The sequence below is a fragment of the Mastigoproctus giganteus genome, chromosome 8 (genome assembly GCF_048544385.1).
Source record: "Mastigoproctus giganteus isolate SK-2022 chromosome 8, ASM4854438v1, whole genome shotgun sequence".
Classification (NCBI taxonomy): Eukaryota; Metazoa; Arthropoda; class Arachnida; order Uropygi; family Thelyphonidae; genus Mastigoproctus; species Mastigoproctus giganteus.
In genome coordinates this window covers 98,783,044-98,800,115 of record NC_143582.1, presented here as the reverse complement: position 1 = coordinate 98,800,115, position 17,072 = coordinate 98,783,044, and the positions used below count along the sequence as shown (strand labels likewise).

Below are 17,072 nucleotides of genomic sequence, written 5' to 3'. Positions count from 1 at the left end.
CATGGAATCCAGGTGCAATGAAGTTTCTAAGAGAAGAGCCGGCTCACCAACTGTGGCAACCCTACCCATGTCTTGGACAGATGCGACCTACAAGCCCGTGAGCTTGCCGCGTGTCCGAGACCCCCCCCCCCCCACAAGTAGAGTCAGATATTCCCAACTGGGACGGGAGGGTAAACTAAACATTTTTGCAACATACAGTAAAGGCAATGGTTTCCAATGAATCTGTAACAGGGTTCATGCGTTTTCGATATTAAGGGTGTGTACTGGAGAGGACTGTGCTGAATGGTATAATAATGGTCTCTGAAAAGTAATTGTTTCTTGCAGAGTGATATATTAGAGAATCGTAGCCTAAACGAGATCCAATCATTGCTCTAAGGAGTTGAAATTAAGTGTGGCAGTGTGCACTCCACAACATGGATATTACAGATCGAAGCATGTTTCATTTTATAAACAGATGGTTCATAAAAGAGTCACATGTGACCAAAATCTTAGGTTGCTAAACTTTCAGTCCCAGATAGTGATTATTAATTAATTGGAGTATTATTAATCAAAAACACAGGATAAGGGTGAAATCTATATCACTTGCAGATACAGTTCTACACAAGAAACTCTTAATGATGAACTCAGGGAACTTAAAACATGATTTTTAAACGGGATGTACACTATTTATAATTAGGAACATTCAGCGACAGGCGAAACAAAAATCCGAATGAATTCCGCTTAGTAAGAACACTACACACAAATATTTTATTAAAGTTCCTTATGTGCAACAATGGTATGAACAGTTTAACATTTTTAAAAATACAGAATTCAAAATAGTTGCACAACCGATAAGTAAACTCCAGGCAATATTGAGGGCGAGGAAACCAACCTCAGTCCCTAACATGGAGCAAAGCAATATAGTCTATAACATTGCTTGTGGGGAATGCAACTCCTTTTACATTGGTTCTACCCAAAATTATCTTTTGATGCATTTACAACAACACCAGGCATCTGTGAGGGCAAAAAGAACAGGCGCATCTGAACTTAACTTTCACACCATCCAGGAGAACCATGTTTTTCTTTTTAATGAGCCTAAAGTAATTAATACACAGAATGAATAGCTGAAACACTTGAAATGAAATGTACTGCAATTCTATGAATGTGCGAGACCATACACCATTTCGGACTCGTGGACCTTTACGTGCATATGTGAATAGTGTGATTCACATTGGTTAACAAAAATAATCTTGTTGCAGTGCACTAATTTTAAATTATAAGAGAGCGGATATTGTTAAATTTGCAACTTTATTCTTGTGAGCACAGTTCATAATCGAAATAACCTGCTCATGTATAAAGAAGTCTAGTCTAAAATATTTTAATAGTTTTTAATATAGTTTGACAATTGTCTTCTGTTTCTAGTCTATCATTGCTGATGAGTTTAGTTTGGGGTAGATTGATGTGCATTGGCTACGCTTTGCTCTTCCTTGGTAGCAGTAAGTAGACATTGGGAATTGAAGACAAGATTAGTTTTGATTAAAGAGGCCTATGCGCTCCGGATTCATTCTACTAAAATTAAAATTACAGTTGCTCAGAGCGAAACGGATACAAAAATATAGATTGTAACAGGTTTAATAACAGGAAATATACATATATTAGATTAGATACATAAAGCTTTCGGTTATCTAGTTAACCTTCTTCAGTTGATATGAAATGGCAGTTAGAATGGAGGCGTGTACTGCCAATCTGGTACGTGAAGTGCGTGGCTAATTGTTTGAGGTTGAAGCCTGTGGTTGTGATGTATGTGGCCAGCGCTTGTCAATGGACAGGATCGTTGCTTCGGTGATAGGGCGGACTTGACAACCACTGTTCCTGTTCACTGAGGTATTGGAGCATTTGATGTTTAACGATTCCAACCAGGCGCGGCACAGATAATGGCGGGACTTATCCACAATCACGACATCGCAGTGTGGGTCAATGTCGTGGTGGGTTGCCCAGACGTGCTCGGCAATAGCTGAGTGCTCCACATCCGCTAAGTGGATCGCTCTTTTGTGTTCGGAAAGGCGTTTTTCGAGCCATCTCCGAGTTTCCCCGAAGTAGCAGCTAGTGCAGTCACAGCAAGAGATGCGGTAGACCAATCCGCTTTGTAGTAGGGTGGGGACAGGTGTTTTCACTTTGGAGATGAGGGATCGTAATTTCCTGCCTGGGAGTTGCATGCACTTTATCCCATGTGATTTTAAGATTCTACAGACCTGTTGTGATAGGTTTGGGTAGTATGAGATAAAGGCGCTTGTGGTTGAGTCACCACCTTGGATGTTTCTGTTGGTCGCTACGTGGTCGCGTGCCTGTAGGTCACCTGTCAAGGGTATTGATGGGATAGCCACACCTGCCTTGACTTTAGCGATTTCTGTGTGCCTCTCATTTACAGAGCTAGAGTGTGTCCAGGCACGAGTTAGTAAGGTTCGTGCAGTGGCAAGAAGCTGGCTACGCGCGTGTGCTGACTGGAAATTGGTAAATTGGCCAGCACACATAGGTTTACGAAGGACTGTTGTCTTCAAGCATGTGCCCTCGCGCCGGACAAGGGTGTCTAAGTATGGTATGGTGTTGTTCGACTCTAGCTCGATCATGAATTTTATGAAAGGTGATAGAGAGTCGAGGTGGGCTAAGATTCGGTCACCTGAATTTCTTGGGATAACTACGAACACATCGTCCCCATAGCGACACCAAAAGGCAATGGGATCTGGTACGTCTGTAAATGCACGACCCTCTAACTCCTCCATCACGATGTTTGCCATGACCCAACCAACTGGGGAACCCATGGCTGTGCCGTGTACCTGCTGGTAAATGGAGTTGTTAAACATGATTGCACCGCCTGTTAAGCACAGTCTGAGGGCAGTGGAGATATTGTCTGGTGTTAGTTTGGTTCTGCTGCCAAGGGTTTCGTCACTATCTAAGAGTTGTTTTGCACATGTGATGGCAAGTTCTACAGGGATGGATGTAAAAAGTGAAACTACATCAAACGATGCCATAACCTGATCTTGTGAGATGGATATGGTACGGATCCTTTCTATGAACTCACTACTGTTGGAGACGGTGTTGGTGGTCTTGCCTACTAGGGGAGAAAGGAGCCTCGAGACAAACTTAGATAGTTTGTAACTCGGTGAGCCATAACAGGATACAATGGGGCTTAGTGGTGTGCCTTCTTTGTGTACTTTCGGTAGTCAGTAAAATTGTGGGATCTGGCAGCCGGAGGCACGGAGTTGATTACGTTTTGATTCTGTTATTTTCTTTTGTTTGAGCCAGCTGTTGACGAGGATGTTCACTCGTTTTGCTCTGAGCAACTGTAATTTTAATTTTAGTAAGATTAGTTTTATTAAAAATCGTATAAATTAACTCTTTTTAATATGGATATGATCACGTTGCATTACAAACTTATAGATCTTTTATATTATAGATTATATATTATATATTATAGGCCCAATCTATTTGTCTGTATAGTTTTTCAATAAATTATACATATACCTTTACATTGATTTAACCTGTAATATACTCCTATTATTGTCATCCTTCCAGTGTGTGTGTGATGGATCAGTCCACACCGGACTGATCCATTAACCAGATCTGTTAACCATATTAACCGGATCAATTTGATGTGAGCATTGAGTGAAGAAATTTCCTACAAAAAGGTTTTATAAGCTATCTTATATTTAAACAATATTACTTAAAGTAGGAAGAATTGGCCTTCATTGCTCTTATATTTTGAAATAGAAGTTAGTAGATTGTGAGGAAGAGAATGGATACTGAGCTAACAAAACTGGAATTAGAACTACAGAAACATGGAAAGTACAAGAAAAATAAAAGTAAGTACTTAATGCTGAAAATCCTGTGACTTCAACATCTTTGTTAAGGGTCAACTGTCGAAATCACAGGAAAGACAGCAAGAAGTAAGGTCTCTGTTTCTGACATGAAATGTACGTAGCATGTGGTGTAAAAGTGGTGAAGCCATTTTGAATTTAGCAATAGAGGAAGTAAGGCCAAAAAAGTAATGGTAAGGAAGAATAAACATGTATATTTCATGGCTGACCAACAGAGGTGGAAAAATGAAATAGGAAATAACTTACTGGAATAACGAACAGGAGTCTAGATGATATACAAAGGAAAGTGTCCATACTTCATAGCCAAAAAGAGATTTATTCTAAGCCAATTCAAAGTATTTTATAGCATACCATGAAGACCCCATGCATCAGAATTTGGAGATATTAAGTTAAACAAAATTAAAATTACGAGAGTATGTAGGAAAAAAATTGGCATTAAGCAAATGAAGTAGTACGTCTCAGGATAGAAAAGAAAAGAAAAACTTTATTTCTGAAACTGAAAAAAAAAATAATAAACTGAAAAAATAAACAAAAGATGCTATATAAGCTTGCTTATATAGCATCTTTTGTTTATTATTTTTTCCTTGCATTATTTGCAATTACTAATACTAAATCAGCAACTTTTCTGCTACTGTGAGCTTCCAATCCACAACCAATATCTAGATAGTTGAAAAATCCTCCATGATAAGACATGCCTAATTTTCTGGCCCAATCTATTTGTCTGTATAGTTGTTCCTATACATTATATGAACTTTACATTGATTTAACTCATAATAAACTCCTATTATTGTCATCCTTCCAGTGTTTATGTGATGCTTTAGAATCTGTGCTTTTTAACCCAAAGCACCTCAACCCCACCCCAAACATTTACTATAGTAAATAACGGTAGCATTTTTAGTCATAATTCTTGCAGGTTTATGCTAGTAGTACCTTTGTAATGCTTTGCCCTATTAAATTACATTTGATCGGAAAATAAATGAAATTTAATTTAGACCACTGAACTTTTTTTAAAATTTTGTTTTCAGATTCATTTTTGCGTTCCAGAGATAGTCATGATCATGAAGCTACGGCTATGATGAAAGCCCAATTTATGAGTTTGTGGGATGGCCTTATTACTGATCCTGGTTGTCAGGTTATTGTTATGGGAGCTACAAATAGACCACAAGATGTGGACAAAGCCATACTTCGTCGTATGCCAGCTATGTTTCATATAGGTCTGCCAGTAAGTTTCAGAATGTTTTTTAAAGTTTGAAGTCTGATTTTACTTGCAAGTAGCAAAATATCAAATGGTTTGCTAGAGAATGAAACTTTTTAAAACAAAAACATAAAATGGTGCATCAGATTTTAGAAATGATTTGATTAATATTACCACCATTGCCTTTTTTTGTTAAGAAAATAAATTAAACAAAAATAGAAATTTTAGACAATCAAATGTGTATGACTTAATTTAGTTTTAATTAGCATAAAATATGTTTTTAAATTATTCATGAAGTAGTTAATGCTTCCTTTATTCAACTATTCCACTACTTTGGATGATTTCAGAATTGGACTAAGAGATATGGAAACCTCTTTAGATTGACTAGTATTGAGCATATCAAGGCATTCTCAATACTAGATATTTCATGTTGCACAGCTGCCAACTTTCTAGAAATTTTTTTTTTTTTTTTTTATGAAAACCCCAAACACAAGAGGTATTAAAACCTATAGTACTAAGTACTATAGGTGCAGATGGCCTCCTTAGCTAAGTGGTCAGGAGCGGGAGTGCAGTAGCACATGCTCCTTGAGTAGACTGGGGTTCAAACCCCTGACTGCTAAATATGGTCGATCTGCCAACCCGCATTGGACCAGCGTAGCACATTATGGTCCATTTCCCTCAATATGAATTGTTGAGGAGGCTTCCATCCTGCAGTGAGTTGATAATAGCTGCAGTTTACCTTTTTACTATAGGTGCTTACCGGGCTTGGGTTGGAGGTTGAGAAGACGAGAGAAGATATTTGTTGACATTAGATTTGAATCTCTGTAGACTGCAATTTTCAGGAAATACACGTGAAGGAAGGTTGTTCCAGAAAATAGCAGTTGAATGAATAAACAAGGAAGATGAAAAGTTGGTTCTGTGAGTTTGAAGTTGGACAGTAAATGGATGTTGGCTGGTGGCGGCACGTGTTCGAACTGTTTGGAAAGAGAGAGAGTGGAAATTATAGAAGCCAATTCAGAAGAACAGTGCCCATGGAAGTATCTGTAGAAAAGGCATGCAGCAGAAACAGTACGTCTATGAGACCGAGTGGAGAGACTCTGTTAGAGATGAGTCATTAATTAACCTAACTGCCCTCTTCTGAATGGAATCTAGAAGCACGAGAGAGGTTTTGGGGGCACTGCCCTAGATGTGGGACCAATATTCCATGGTAGAGTGGATTTGCAATTTGTACAGAATGAACTGTTTGGAATAAGACAGAATAAGACTGTTTGGAAGAAAAGTAACGCCGAGAGCAAAAGAGAAAACCAAGTTTTTTAGATGCAGAGGAAGCAATATTTGTAATGTGCTTGTACCAAGAGATATTAGAAGTCAGGGTAATCCCCAAAAGAGATATATCATTTTGCCTAGAAATTGGAGTGTCACCAAAGATAAGCATAGGAGCAGAAGAATCCTTTTTGTGAGATATAAGACAAGACTGAGTTTTAGAGGGATTGAAATCAACTAATATCTTCAAAGGCCTCTAAGGTTGGGAGAGTAATACATATCCAGAAAATTTAAAACGAATACACCAACCATTTAACTATAATGGTTTAATACTGAAAATTATAAAATGTACCAAACGATACTACACTGTAAAATAATATATGCAAAAAACTGATTTTCAAAATAAAATATACGATAAAAATTTTAATATACAATAAAATACAATAAAATTAAAAGCGATAAAACATCGACTGAAGCTTTCGGAGGCTTCCGCATCCTTTCTCAACAACAATGATGTTTAAGCAAAACATCTTTAAGTAACAGGCTCACAGCACACGAGGTCGACCAGGCGCATGCTCAATATTTCTTCCATACGATCCATAACCGGAAGCGGCTTGGGAGCATGGAAATATAAAACGTTCGTCTTTTGCCAGGACCACGGCTTCCAGTAGGGGGTGAAATCGAACACCCCTGTCCCTATTCATACTATTGTTCTCAGACAAGCCTATCCACAAACTCTCCAGCCACTTACGGTCCCAGAACCTATGCGCCCGGTCAAGGATGACAGCATTCACAGGGGAGACCTGATGATGTTTCTCCCAATAATGCTCAGCAATGGCGGACTTATCGAACTCTGCGGTCTGTATAGCTCGCATATGCTCCCCCAGACGGTCTTTTAGTCGCCGTCCTGTCTCCCCCACAATCTTGATCTCATATAGGACCCCACTACTGGAATCCCCAAGAATGGGGTCTTTGACCTGTGACAACACTGTGTGCAACCTCCGCCCCGGAAGTTGCACACAGTGTGCCTGAAAATCATGTAGCATTTTTGAAATTCAATCTGACAAGCCCGGATAGTAGGGAATATAAACTGTGGCGACTGGAACGGACGGTGTTCCATGATTAGGCTCCACGCCTCTATTATATTTATCAATGACCCTCTGGGGATAACCACATTTCATAAGATCCCCCCCTAACTTGCCCAATTTTTCTCTCTCTCTCTCCTCAGAGGTACTACAATGTGTTCTAACCCTACCCAAAAGTGCCCTGGCCACACTGTTTTTATGCTGCGCAGTCTGTGCTGACCAATAATGGGTATGGGCTTCCTAAACACTGTAGTACTAAGCCTGGAGCCTTCTCTACTCACCATTACGTCCAGGAATGGGAGGGAACCATTCACTTCTACCTCTGAGGTGAACTGTATAAATGGAGAGAAATCATTGAGAAAACTAACTACATCCTCTTCTCTCCCCTTTTGCACCAAAGTGAACGTGTCATTCACGTATCTCTTCCACTTGCGCATAGGGAACTCCAAACTTGTAAAAACCCTATTGTCTAACTCTTCCATTGCCAGGTTTGCGACAATAGCGCTAATAGGAGAACCCATAGCTGTGCCATGAACCTGTTTGTACATCACTCCTTTATATAGCAAAGTCGTACTCGAAAAACATAATTCTACGCCACAGCATATATCCTCTACACTTAGGTGCGATCTAGTACTTAGGGTATCATCTCTTTGTAGTGCCACCTTTACACATTCCACCCCATGGGCTATGGGTATACAAGTAAATAATGACACCACATCTAGCTACACCATTATTTCATTCTCCCCCTACATTTTGACTTTTAACAAAGTTCACAAAATCCACACTGTCTTTAACAACAAACATGGACTGTCCCACTATAGGGGAAATCAGCTGCGCCAGGAATTTTGACAAAGCATAGGTAGGGCTCCCAATAAAAGAAACAATGGGTCGTAACGGGACCCCCACTTTATGTATGTTCGGCAGCCCATAAAACCTGGGCAGCTGACACCCAGTTGCATGCATAGACCAGTACTTTTCTTTAGAAATCTTACCCGTTCCCTCCCATTCCTGGACGTAATGGTGAGTAGAGAAGGCTCCAGGCTTAGTACTACAGTGTTTCGGAAGCCCATGTGTAGGAGCCAGTACACCCATTATAGGTCAGCACAGACTGCGCAGCATAAAAACAGTGTGGCCAGGGCACTTTTGGGTAGGGTTAGGACACATTGTAGTACCTCTGAGGAGAGAGAGAGAGAGAGAGAGAGAGAGAGAGAGAAATTGGGTAAGTTAGGGCGGATCTTATGAAATGCGGTTACCCCCAGACTGTCATTGATAAATATATTAGAGGTGTGGAGCCTAATCATGGAACACCGTCCGTTCCAATCGCCACAGTTTATATTCCCTACTATCCGGGCTTGTCAGATCGAATTTCAAGAATGTTACGTGATTTTCAGGCACACTGTGTGCAACTTCCGGGCAGGAGGTTGCACACAGTGTTGTCACAGGTCAAAGACCCCATTCCTGGGGATTCCAGTAGTGGGGTCGTATATGAGATCAAATGCCCGGATTGTGGGGAATGTTATGTGGGGGAGACAGGACGGGAACTAAAAGATCGTATGGAGGAGCACATGCGAGCTATACAGACCGTGGAGTTCAATAAGTCCGCCATTGCTGAGCATTATTGGGAGAAACATCATCAGGTCTCCCCTGTGAATGCTGTCATCCTTGACCGGACGCATAGGCTCTGGGACCGTAAGTGGCTGGAGAGTTTGTGGATAGGCTCGTCTGAGAACAATAGTATGAATAGGGACAGGGGTGTTCGATTTCATCCCCTACTGGAAGCCGTGGTCCTGGCAAAAGACGAGCGTTTTATATTTCCACGCTCCCGAGCTGCTTCCGGTTCTGGATCATATGGAAGAAATATTGAGCATGTGCCTGGTCAGCCACATGTGCTGTGAGCCTGTTACTTAAGGATGTGTTGCTTAAACATCATTGTTGTTGAGAAAGGAGGCGGAAGCCTCCGAAAGCTTCAGTCAATGTTTTATCGCTTTTAATTTTATTGTATTTTATTGTATTTTAAATATTTTATTGTATATTAAAATTTTTATCGTATATTTTATTTTCTAAATCAGTTTTTTGCATATATTATTTTACAGTGTAGTATCGTTTGGTACATTTTATAATTTTCAGTATTAAACCATTATAGTTAAACGGTTGGCATATTTGTTTTGAATTCTGGATTTGAAATCAACTAAGTTGTCTTTGCCCCACTGTAGAATTACCTGGAGATCGGCATTTAAGGAATTGGTAGCGGATTTTCGAGAAGTTGAAGCTGATTGGGCAGGGCAAGGTTTCTCAAAATGGAAAGTGGAATGCAATGTGCTATCATTGGCAAAATTGTGGATAGGATTTCCAGTCAATGGAAGAAGGTCATTAATATACAACAGGAAAAGAGTGGGGGAAAGAACTGAACCTTGGGGGACACCAGCATTAGTGGAGAAGTTAGAAGACAGAGAGCAATCTACCATCACCCTCAGTGAGTGATCATAGAGAAAATTGGATACCTAGTTACAAAAAATAGTTGGCAAACCATATGGTAGAAGCTTGTTTAGAAGACCTTTATGCCAAACACGATCGAAAGCCTTTGAGATATCAAGAGCAACTGCTTGTGTTTCACTGAACTTTTCATTGAATTTGTTCATAAATGGGTAACATAAGCCAGAATATCACCAGTGGATCGACACTGACAGAATCCATACTGGTGATCGTTGATCAGACGGAAGGTTTCTAGGTAGTTTAAGAGTTGGCGATTAATTGATTTCTCCCTTACTTCAGAAAGAGTAGAAGTAATTACAATGGGAGGTATTTGTCACCCTTTTTAGGAACTGGCTGGACATGAGCAAATTTACAAGGAGAAGGAAAAACACCTTTGGAATAAGAAAGTGAAAAAGGGCTGCAAAGAACATGAGTAAGTTCAGGAGCACAGGTTTTGAGAACAAGTGGAGAAATACCATCAGGACCTGGAACTTCTTAGCATCAAGATTCGTCAAAATCCTTTTGACATCCTTTTAACGGAAGACCACAGGAGGCATTGAATGGAGTGCGCTAGGAATGGTGGGAGGTGTTTTACCAAGGTCAGTAATACATGAGTTGAAAGAGATGCTTGCAGGACAGCTTTATCCTTGGCTGAAGTGACAACAGAACCATCTGGTTTTGACAGAGGCGGAAGTAGAGATGGGCAAAAGTTGCGGACAATAGCTTTGGCAAGAGACCAGAACGCCCAGCTACCATTAGGATAAGAAGCAAGTTTTCTGTTCTTAGTGTGTTCGAAATCGAGTTTGGTTGAAAACTGATTAATAACTGCTTTACAATTGTGAGCTTTGGTGTAGGCAGAAAATGAAACTGAAGGATTGGAAACAAGCCAATTAAGATATGCAACATTCTTCTCCTGAACAGCCATAGCACATTTATTGGAAAACCAAGGTTTAGATAAAGGATGAGATTTTAAAGAGGAGTGTGGAATAAAGGATTCCATTCCTACAAGAATAATTTCACTGACACGATCTGAGCAAATGTTGACATCAGAAGTTTTGAAATACAGTAAACCCCCGCTGTTCGCGGGGGTTACATTCCTGAGAAATGCTGCGAATACTGAGTTATGGCTCCCATAGTAATAAAGGAGTTCCGTTCCAAAGTATGAAATATATAAGAAAAACTAGTCAAAAATTTTTTCTATGTATGTATTATATGTACCTTCATAATATGACTATGTACATAGACAGTACATAGTGAAATGCAAGCATATGGCATCGAAATGAAAATAAGAAACAATTTAATATTAAATGTAATATTTATTAGAAATTTCAAACAAATCTTTCAAACCAGCGCCTTTGCTAGCAAAAAAAACTTATCCCGCCAGTGCTATCACCAGTTTCGCTAAAGTGTTGATAAAGGAGTTTTGCTTTTTCACGAATGATGAGTGAACTTAACGGAATTTTATTTTGAGTTCGGTCTTCTATCCACAGATTTAAGGCTTTTTCCAATTTTTCTAATTTAACATCACGAGTTACAGAGCAAATTTTTGAAACAATTAGTCTGTTTTCACGGACACTACGGCGGATTTTTTCTTCCGATTTCTTGATTGATCGTACCGTTGACTTATTGATTTTATAATGTTTTGCCACCGAGAAGACACTTTCACCATTAGAAATTTTATCTAATAACTCAATTTTATTTTCTAATGTCATCACCTTCTTTGATCTTTTCACATTTCCCTTGTTATTCGTAGCCATATTTTTGTACGGGTTAAAAAGAACTTGTCCACAATAAAGTCATTTTCTTCCATTAACACACTCGAAAAAGTCTGTTTTACAAAACGGTAGATTTATCACTTTTGTAAGCGTATCAATTTATAAATTGATAAATTTATTCAATTTATAAGCATATAAATTAAAAGCATGCGACAAAACCTTCCATGACAAGCGCATAACACATAATGAACAACGATTAGCGAGAACATCCAGCTCGCGATTTTGCCACCCCTCTCCCCCCACCCACTATGCGGTGTTTTGACCGGGAAAGATAATTTTAGCCACGCCCATGTTTTTTATGGCGGAAAATGTTCACGGTACTTTAAAATTCATATTTTTAGGTTTCATTTTATATTAAATTAGCGACCGCGAATAGCGGGGTTTACTGTAGTAGTCCGATCAAGAAAAAGAAGAAAAGAAATCTCGCAGGTCATCCCATTTTACATTCTTGTAATGCAAAATGTAATGGAAACAACACAAGGTTGGGAATAGCACTGAGATAAAGGCTCCATTGGAGAAGTGACACTCACCAAATTGTGATCTGAGGTGCGTGAAGCACCACTCACACTCACTTCGAACGTGTACTTAGAAGGGTTGTTTGTGAAAAAAAGATCTAGCGTGATGCCTGTATGGTTAGGATTGTCCGGTATTCTTGTAGGTAAATGAACAATCTGTGCAAGGTGATTAGTAATTGCAAAAGTCTTAGCATCTCGACCAGCTGGGTCGGTGTGACAAGAAAACGGAAGCCAGCTGGAGTTTTGAACATTAAAATCATCAAGAAACAACAGTCTCTTGGTGATTTTCTACAACGGTAGAGACAACAGATGAATTTGACAGAGTGAGGTAGGGAGATTTTAAGCCATAGAAGATCAAAAAAGAGGAGATTCCAAATTACCAAGTCTCTGACAGGTAAAATCAGAACGGACATATGCACAAGTACCACCTTTGAGTTGAAGGGAATCATACAGCGAATAATTTGGGCAACTGAGATCAGCATAGTTGAATCAACCGATAACTGAGATTCTGTCAGAAAAAGTACATAGGGTTTGGTAGACTGCAAGTGGAAATGGACATCGTTGAGATTAGAATTGAGACCATGTGTATTTGTGAAATGAACTAGGAAATGTTTGGAAGGTCTAAATCTTTTCTCAGATAAGTTTACTCTATTAGTTTAACAATTCATGGTGTATTCAAAATAAGAAAAAGTTGGAGAGGGAGGGACATTCTGTACGAAGTAATGAAATTTTTGGATAGGGCGTACACGTGGTAAGAATATACCCAGATCCTTGACATAACGTGGTCTCAACAATGACCCCCTGCTTACGCACTACTCGGACTCCTTCCAGTCACTATCTGGCAGAGTAGAGGTAGCAAGATTATACACTAGCTGATCTCGAAGCCTCCTAAAGAGTTACCAATAGGTTCGGTCTGGTGTACTAACTAGTGGCCTGCCTGCAAAGACCGTTTTAGAGCTGTACTCTCAAAGTGTAAGGCAGATTGGATCTCACAATAATGTCCATCATAAACTAAAAAGTCATCAGCCATACTGCATGGGTACCTTCCCTGAGTCCAGGGAAGCTCTCATCATTATGGTTAAGGATTTGCCTACTTCCTTTGCTGCCTTCTTTAATATAACTGAGTAGATCCCCCCCCCCCCAGGTGCCTTTCTTGTGTTTATCTTCAACAATTTCTCTTCCACTTTGCTCTCCGTTATTACAAAATCATCTAGCTCACTGCCAGAGTTTAATTCACCTCTGGCATTCCTCTCCCTGAATAACTCCTCATGAGTGAATGTAGATGCAAAAATACTCATTTAGTTTGTTAGCTACCTGAGTAGGATCATCATCAGTTGAACCATCGATATCCAGTGGACCAATCTGATTCATCCCCTTCCTTCTAGCATTTACATAGATAAAGAACTCTTTGCTGTTTTTCTTTGCACCCTATGCCAAACATTTCTCATAATCTGCCTTTACCTGCCTAAACTCCTTTGTGACTTGGTCACAGTCCAGCTTATATCTATCATAGGCTTCTGTGTCTCCCATTAATTTATATGTATCCCATGCATTTTTCTTCTCTGTCACATGACTCATTAGTTCATCTGACATCAGTTTAGGCCTAAACCTTGAACAATATTTTTTAGTTGGTATGAAAAGCCTAGTAGCTTCTAAGATTAATTCTTTGAATGCTTCCCATTTTGAATTTGCTTTTGGTAACATCATCAGTTGGTCCCACTGTGTAGAATTTAAATACTATCTCAGACCACCGTAGTTGCTTTTACAAAAGCAAAGACCCTTCCCTTCACCCCTGATGGTTGATATCTCTTTGAGTAAATCTCTATCTCTTCAGCACACTGTGATCACTGCAACCTAGTGGTTCCTTTATCTGCAGATTCTGAATTCATGAAGAATCACTACTGATAATCAGATCAAGAGTATTGCTCCCTCTTGTTGCCTCACGAACATGCTGATGTAGAAAACAATCATCCAATAAATCCACAAAAGCCTGGCTAGTGTGTGAGTGACCAACCCACAAATTCTAGTCAATATCCGGGAAATTAAATTCCCCCCATTATAAGACTCTCTGATTTACTTGCCCCTCCCTCTATTTACTCATCAGAGTCATTAGACCTATAACACACTCCTACTCTCAATTTTGATTTCCCAGTGCTTATGCCATGCCAAATTGACTCGACACCGGACTGTCCAGCCCTGTCGACTGGCTGTACTTCCTCGGATTTTATGTGTTTCTTAACTAATAGCATAACCCCTCCTCCCTTCCTATCCCGTCTATCCTTTCTGTACACATTGTACTCCCCAAATTCCAGTTCTGCATTTCTTATATCTGGGTGACACCACGTCTCTGATATTCCAACAATATTTGCATTTGATGTTTGGACCAACTTTATCCATAGCAGCAACTTGTCCTTAATGCCATGCTGTTCCAATTTTTACCGTAGTCTTGCATGTGCAACAGTATCAGAAGCTTTCCTCAGATCCAAGTACATGATATCAAAATTTTTTTTTGCATCCAATTCCTTTGCGATCACATCATAGTATCCAATCATATTGGTCAGACAAGACAAACCCATGCTGCATTTGAACTATAACTGCAATCTTGTCTAGATAATCCTGCAGTGCTTCTTTAACCATTGACTCCATTATTTTCTCTGTAATTGAAGTTAAACTAACAAGTCTGTAATTACTCGTGTCACCCTTTGATCCCCCATTGTGAATTGGAGATATATATGCACATCTCCAGTCCATGGGGGCCCTCCACTGTGTCCAACAATGCTCTCATAATTATGGCTAAGTGTTTTCTTAGTTTATTTGCTACTTCCTTTAATATATCTAGATAGATTCCATTCTCTCACGAGTGTGGTGCCTCCATAGCCATGTGGGCAGGAGCAGCAGTGCGTAGCACATGCTTGATTAGACCAGGGTTCAAGCCCGTGACCACCAAATATGGAGGATGTGGAAAGGTCAGGGAATGACCACCGCATGTCCCTGGAGCAATATGGCCTTAGTTGCTAATGCTCGTAAAAACCAAATAATAACATCCTCTCACGTATGGATAATTTGTTTATTCTGCAGCAACTAGTGGAGAAAAGAAGAGCAAGGAATAAAGATACCTACTTTGCCTTCATCAATCTAGAAAAGGCTTACGACAGATTTCATTTGTTCTAGAACTTGTTAAACTGATTAGGGAATTATACGATAACAACATGGCATTTATTAAAGTTGGAAAATCCCTATCTAACCCAATCTATCCAACAAAGCAGCTGAGGCAAGGTTGTAGCTTATCACCTTTATTGTTCAATGTTTTCTTGGAATGCACCTTGCAAGAATGGAAAAGAAGCTGTTGTGGAATGGGAGTAACAGTTAATGTCAGATATTTATGGAATCCCAATTTTTCTGATGATCATGTCGTCATAACACAAGAAACTAATGATTTAGTGTACATGTTAAGAAAACTGCATATAACCAGTGGGGCCTCAAAATCAATTTTACAGAAACAGAATTCCTAAGCACAGCATAGCATCTTGACAAATTGGAAGTTAAACAATCTTTACATCTAAAGCCTGTTGACTTCTTCAAGTATCTTGAATGTATTATAACTAAGGATAGACTGGGAAAAGAGGAAGTTAGCACACAAATTCATCAAAGTAGGAAGATTCTTTGTGCCCTTAATAGTATGTGGTGGGGCAACAATATCTTCGTTTGAACAGAAAAAATATATCAGACAGTCATTACTGGAATCGGTACTTTGATACGGATGTGAGGTGTGGATACTGAAAGAGGATAACAAAAAAAAGCTTAGGGCATTAGAGATGGATTACCTTCATCGAAGTGCTAGAGTTTCCAAGCTTGAGAGGGTTATGAATGAGGAAATTAGAAGCCGTTTCCATTCAGATCAAGATATAGAACAAATTGAATACAGTAGGCTGAGATCGTTTGGACATCTTCCTCATAGTTACTCAGAGGCCAGTCGTGCAACAGGAACAACATAACCCACACACATTACTGCAAACATGACATTACACACACATTGACTGGCTTTATGGAGTCTGTATCAACAAAAGGCAACGTCATGCAGAGTTGAGTGTGATCCTCTGGTGCTTCCTAGACAAGTACATATTACATTACATGGTCCATCCCCTCCAATAATTTGTCTAGTTCTTCCCAGAATTATTTAAACTACCCACATCCACAACACCAGATGGAAATTTGTTCCAGCAATCAACTACCCACTGGCAATTTGTAATTGGGCTTTTCTGTTACTGCAATGAATTATAAACGGATACCAAACTCCATGTTATTGCATTTGAGAAAATACCGATAGCTGGAATAGTGTGGTTTTTACGTTAGTGAAACCTGTTTCCCCTTTACTGAAATCTTCACTCATATAAAAAACATAATAAATTTTCAGAATCTTATCTTCATTCCTGTTTTTTTTTTTTTTTAAACTTCGTAAACTTGTTACTCCGTGCAAATCGTGTGTTCCATTAAAAAAAAATGCTTATGCATGCTATTGAAATTTATAAAGAAAAGAGAAGATTATCTTGGAAACAAATGCCTCTTAAAGCATTTCTGAAGAAGATGACTCCTTGTGCAACAAACCAACAGCGAGTGCTGAGCCAATAATGAGTGATCAACGAAGGTGCATTTATTCGATGATGCTGGTGAAGAATAAACATTCTTTAACGTTTGTAATATTTGCTTGATTTTACAGGCTATGTTTTCATTTCTTTGGATAAATCAATTTAGCTAATTAGTTTAAACATAAACTAATTAGCTAACTAATTTCATTGTTCATAACGCAGCCCCTATTTTTAACATTGTCTATGGGAAATAAATTCCCGCTTTGAGTTTTCAGTTTATGAGCGTGCACTAGGAACAAATTAACTCATAAAGTCGGGAACTACCTT

General features: G+C 39.2%; 1 protein-coding gene across 2 annotated transcripts in view; it reads left to right on the top strand.

Annotated features, from left to right (window-relative positions):
* LOC150081735 (outer mitochondrial transmembrane helix translocase-like) overlaps positions 1-17,072 on the top strand; it is a 235,089-nt gene that overhangs the window by 197,065 nt on the left and 20,952 nt on the right. For both annotated transcript variants that reach the window (XM_090378839.1, XM_090378838.1), the window contains one exon: positions 4,880-5,076. In XM_090378839.1, coding sequence (XP_090234965.1) covers positions 4,880-5,076 — 197 coding nt within the window. The remainder of the gene's footprint in view (positions 1-4,879; positions 5,077-17,072) is intronic.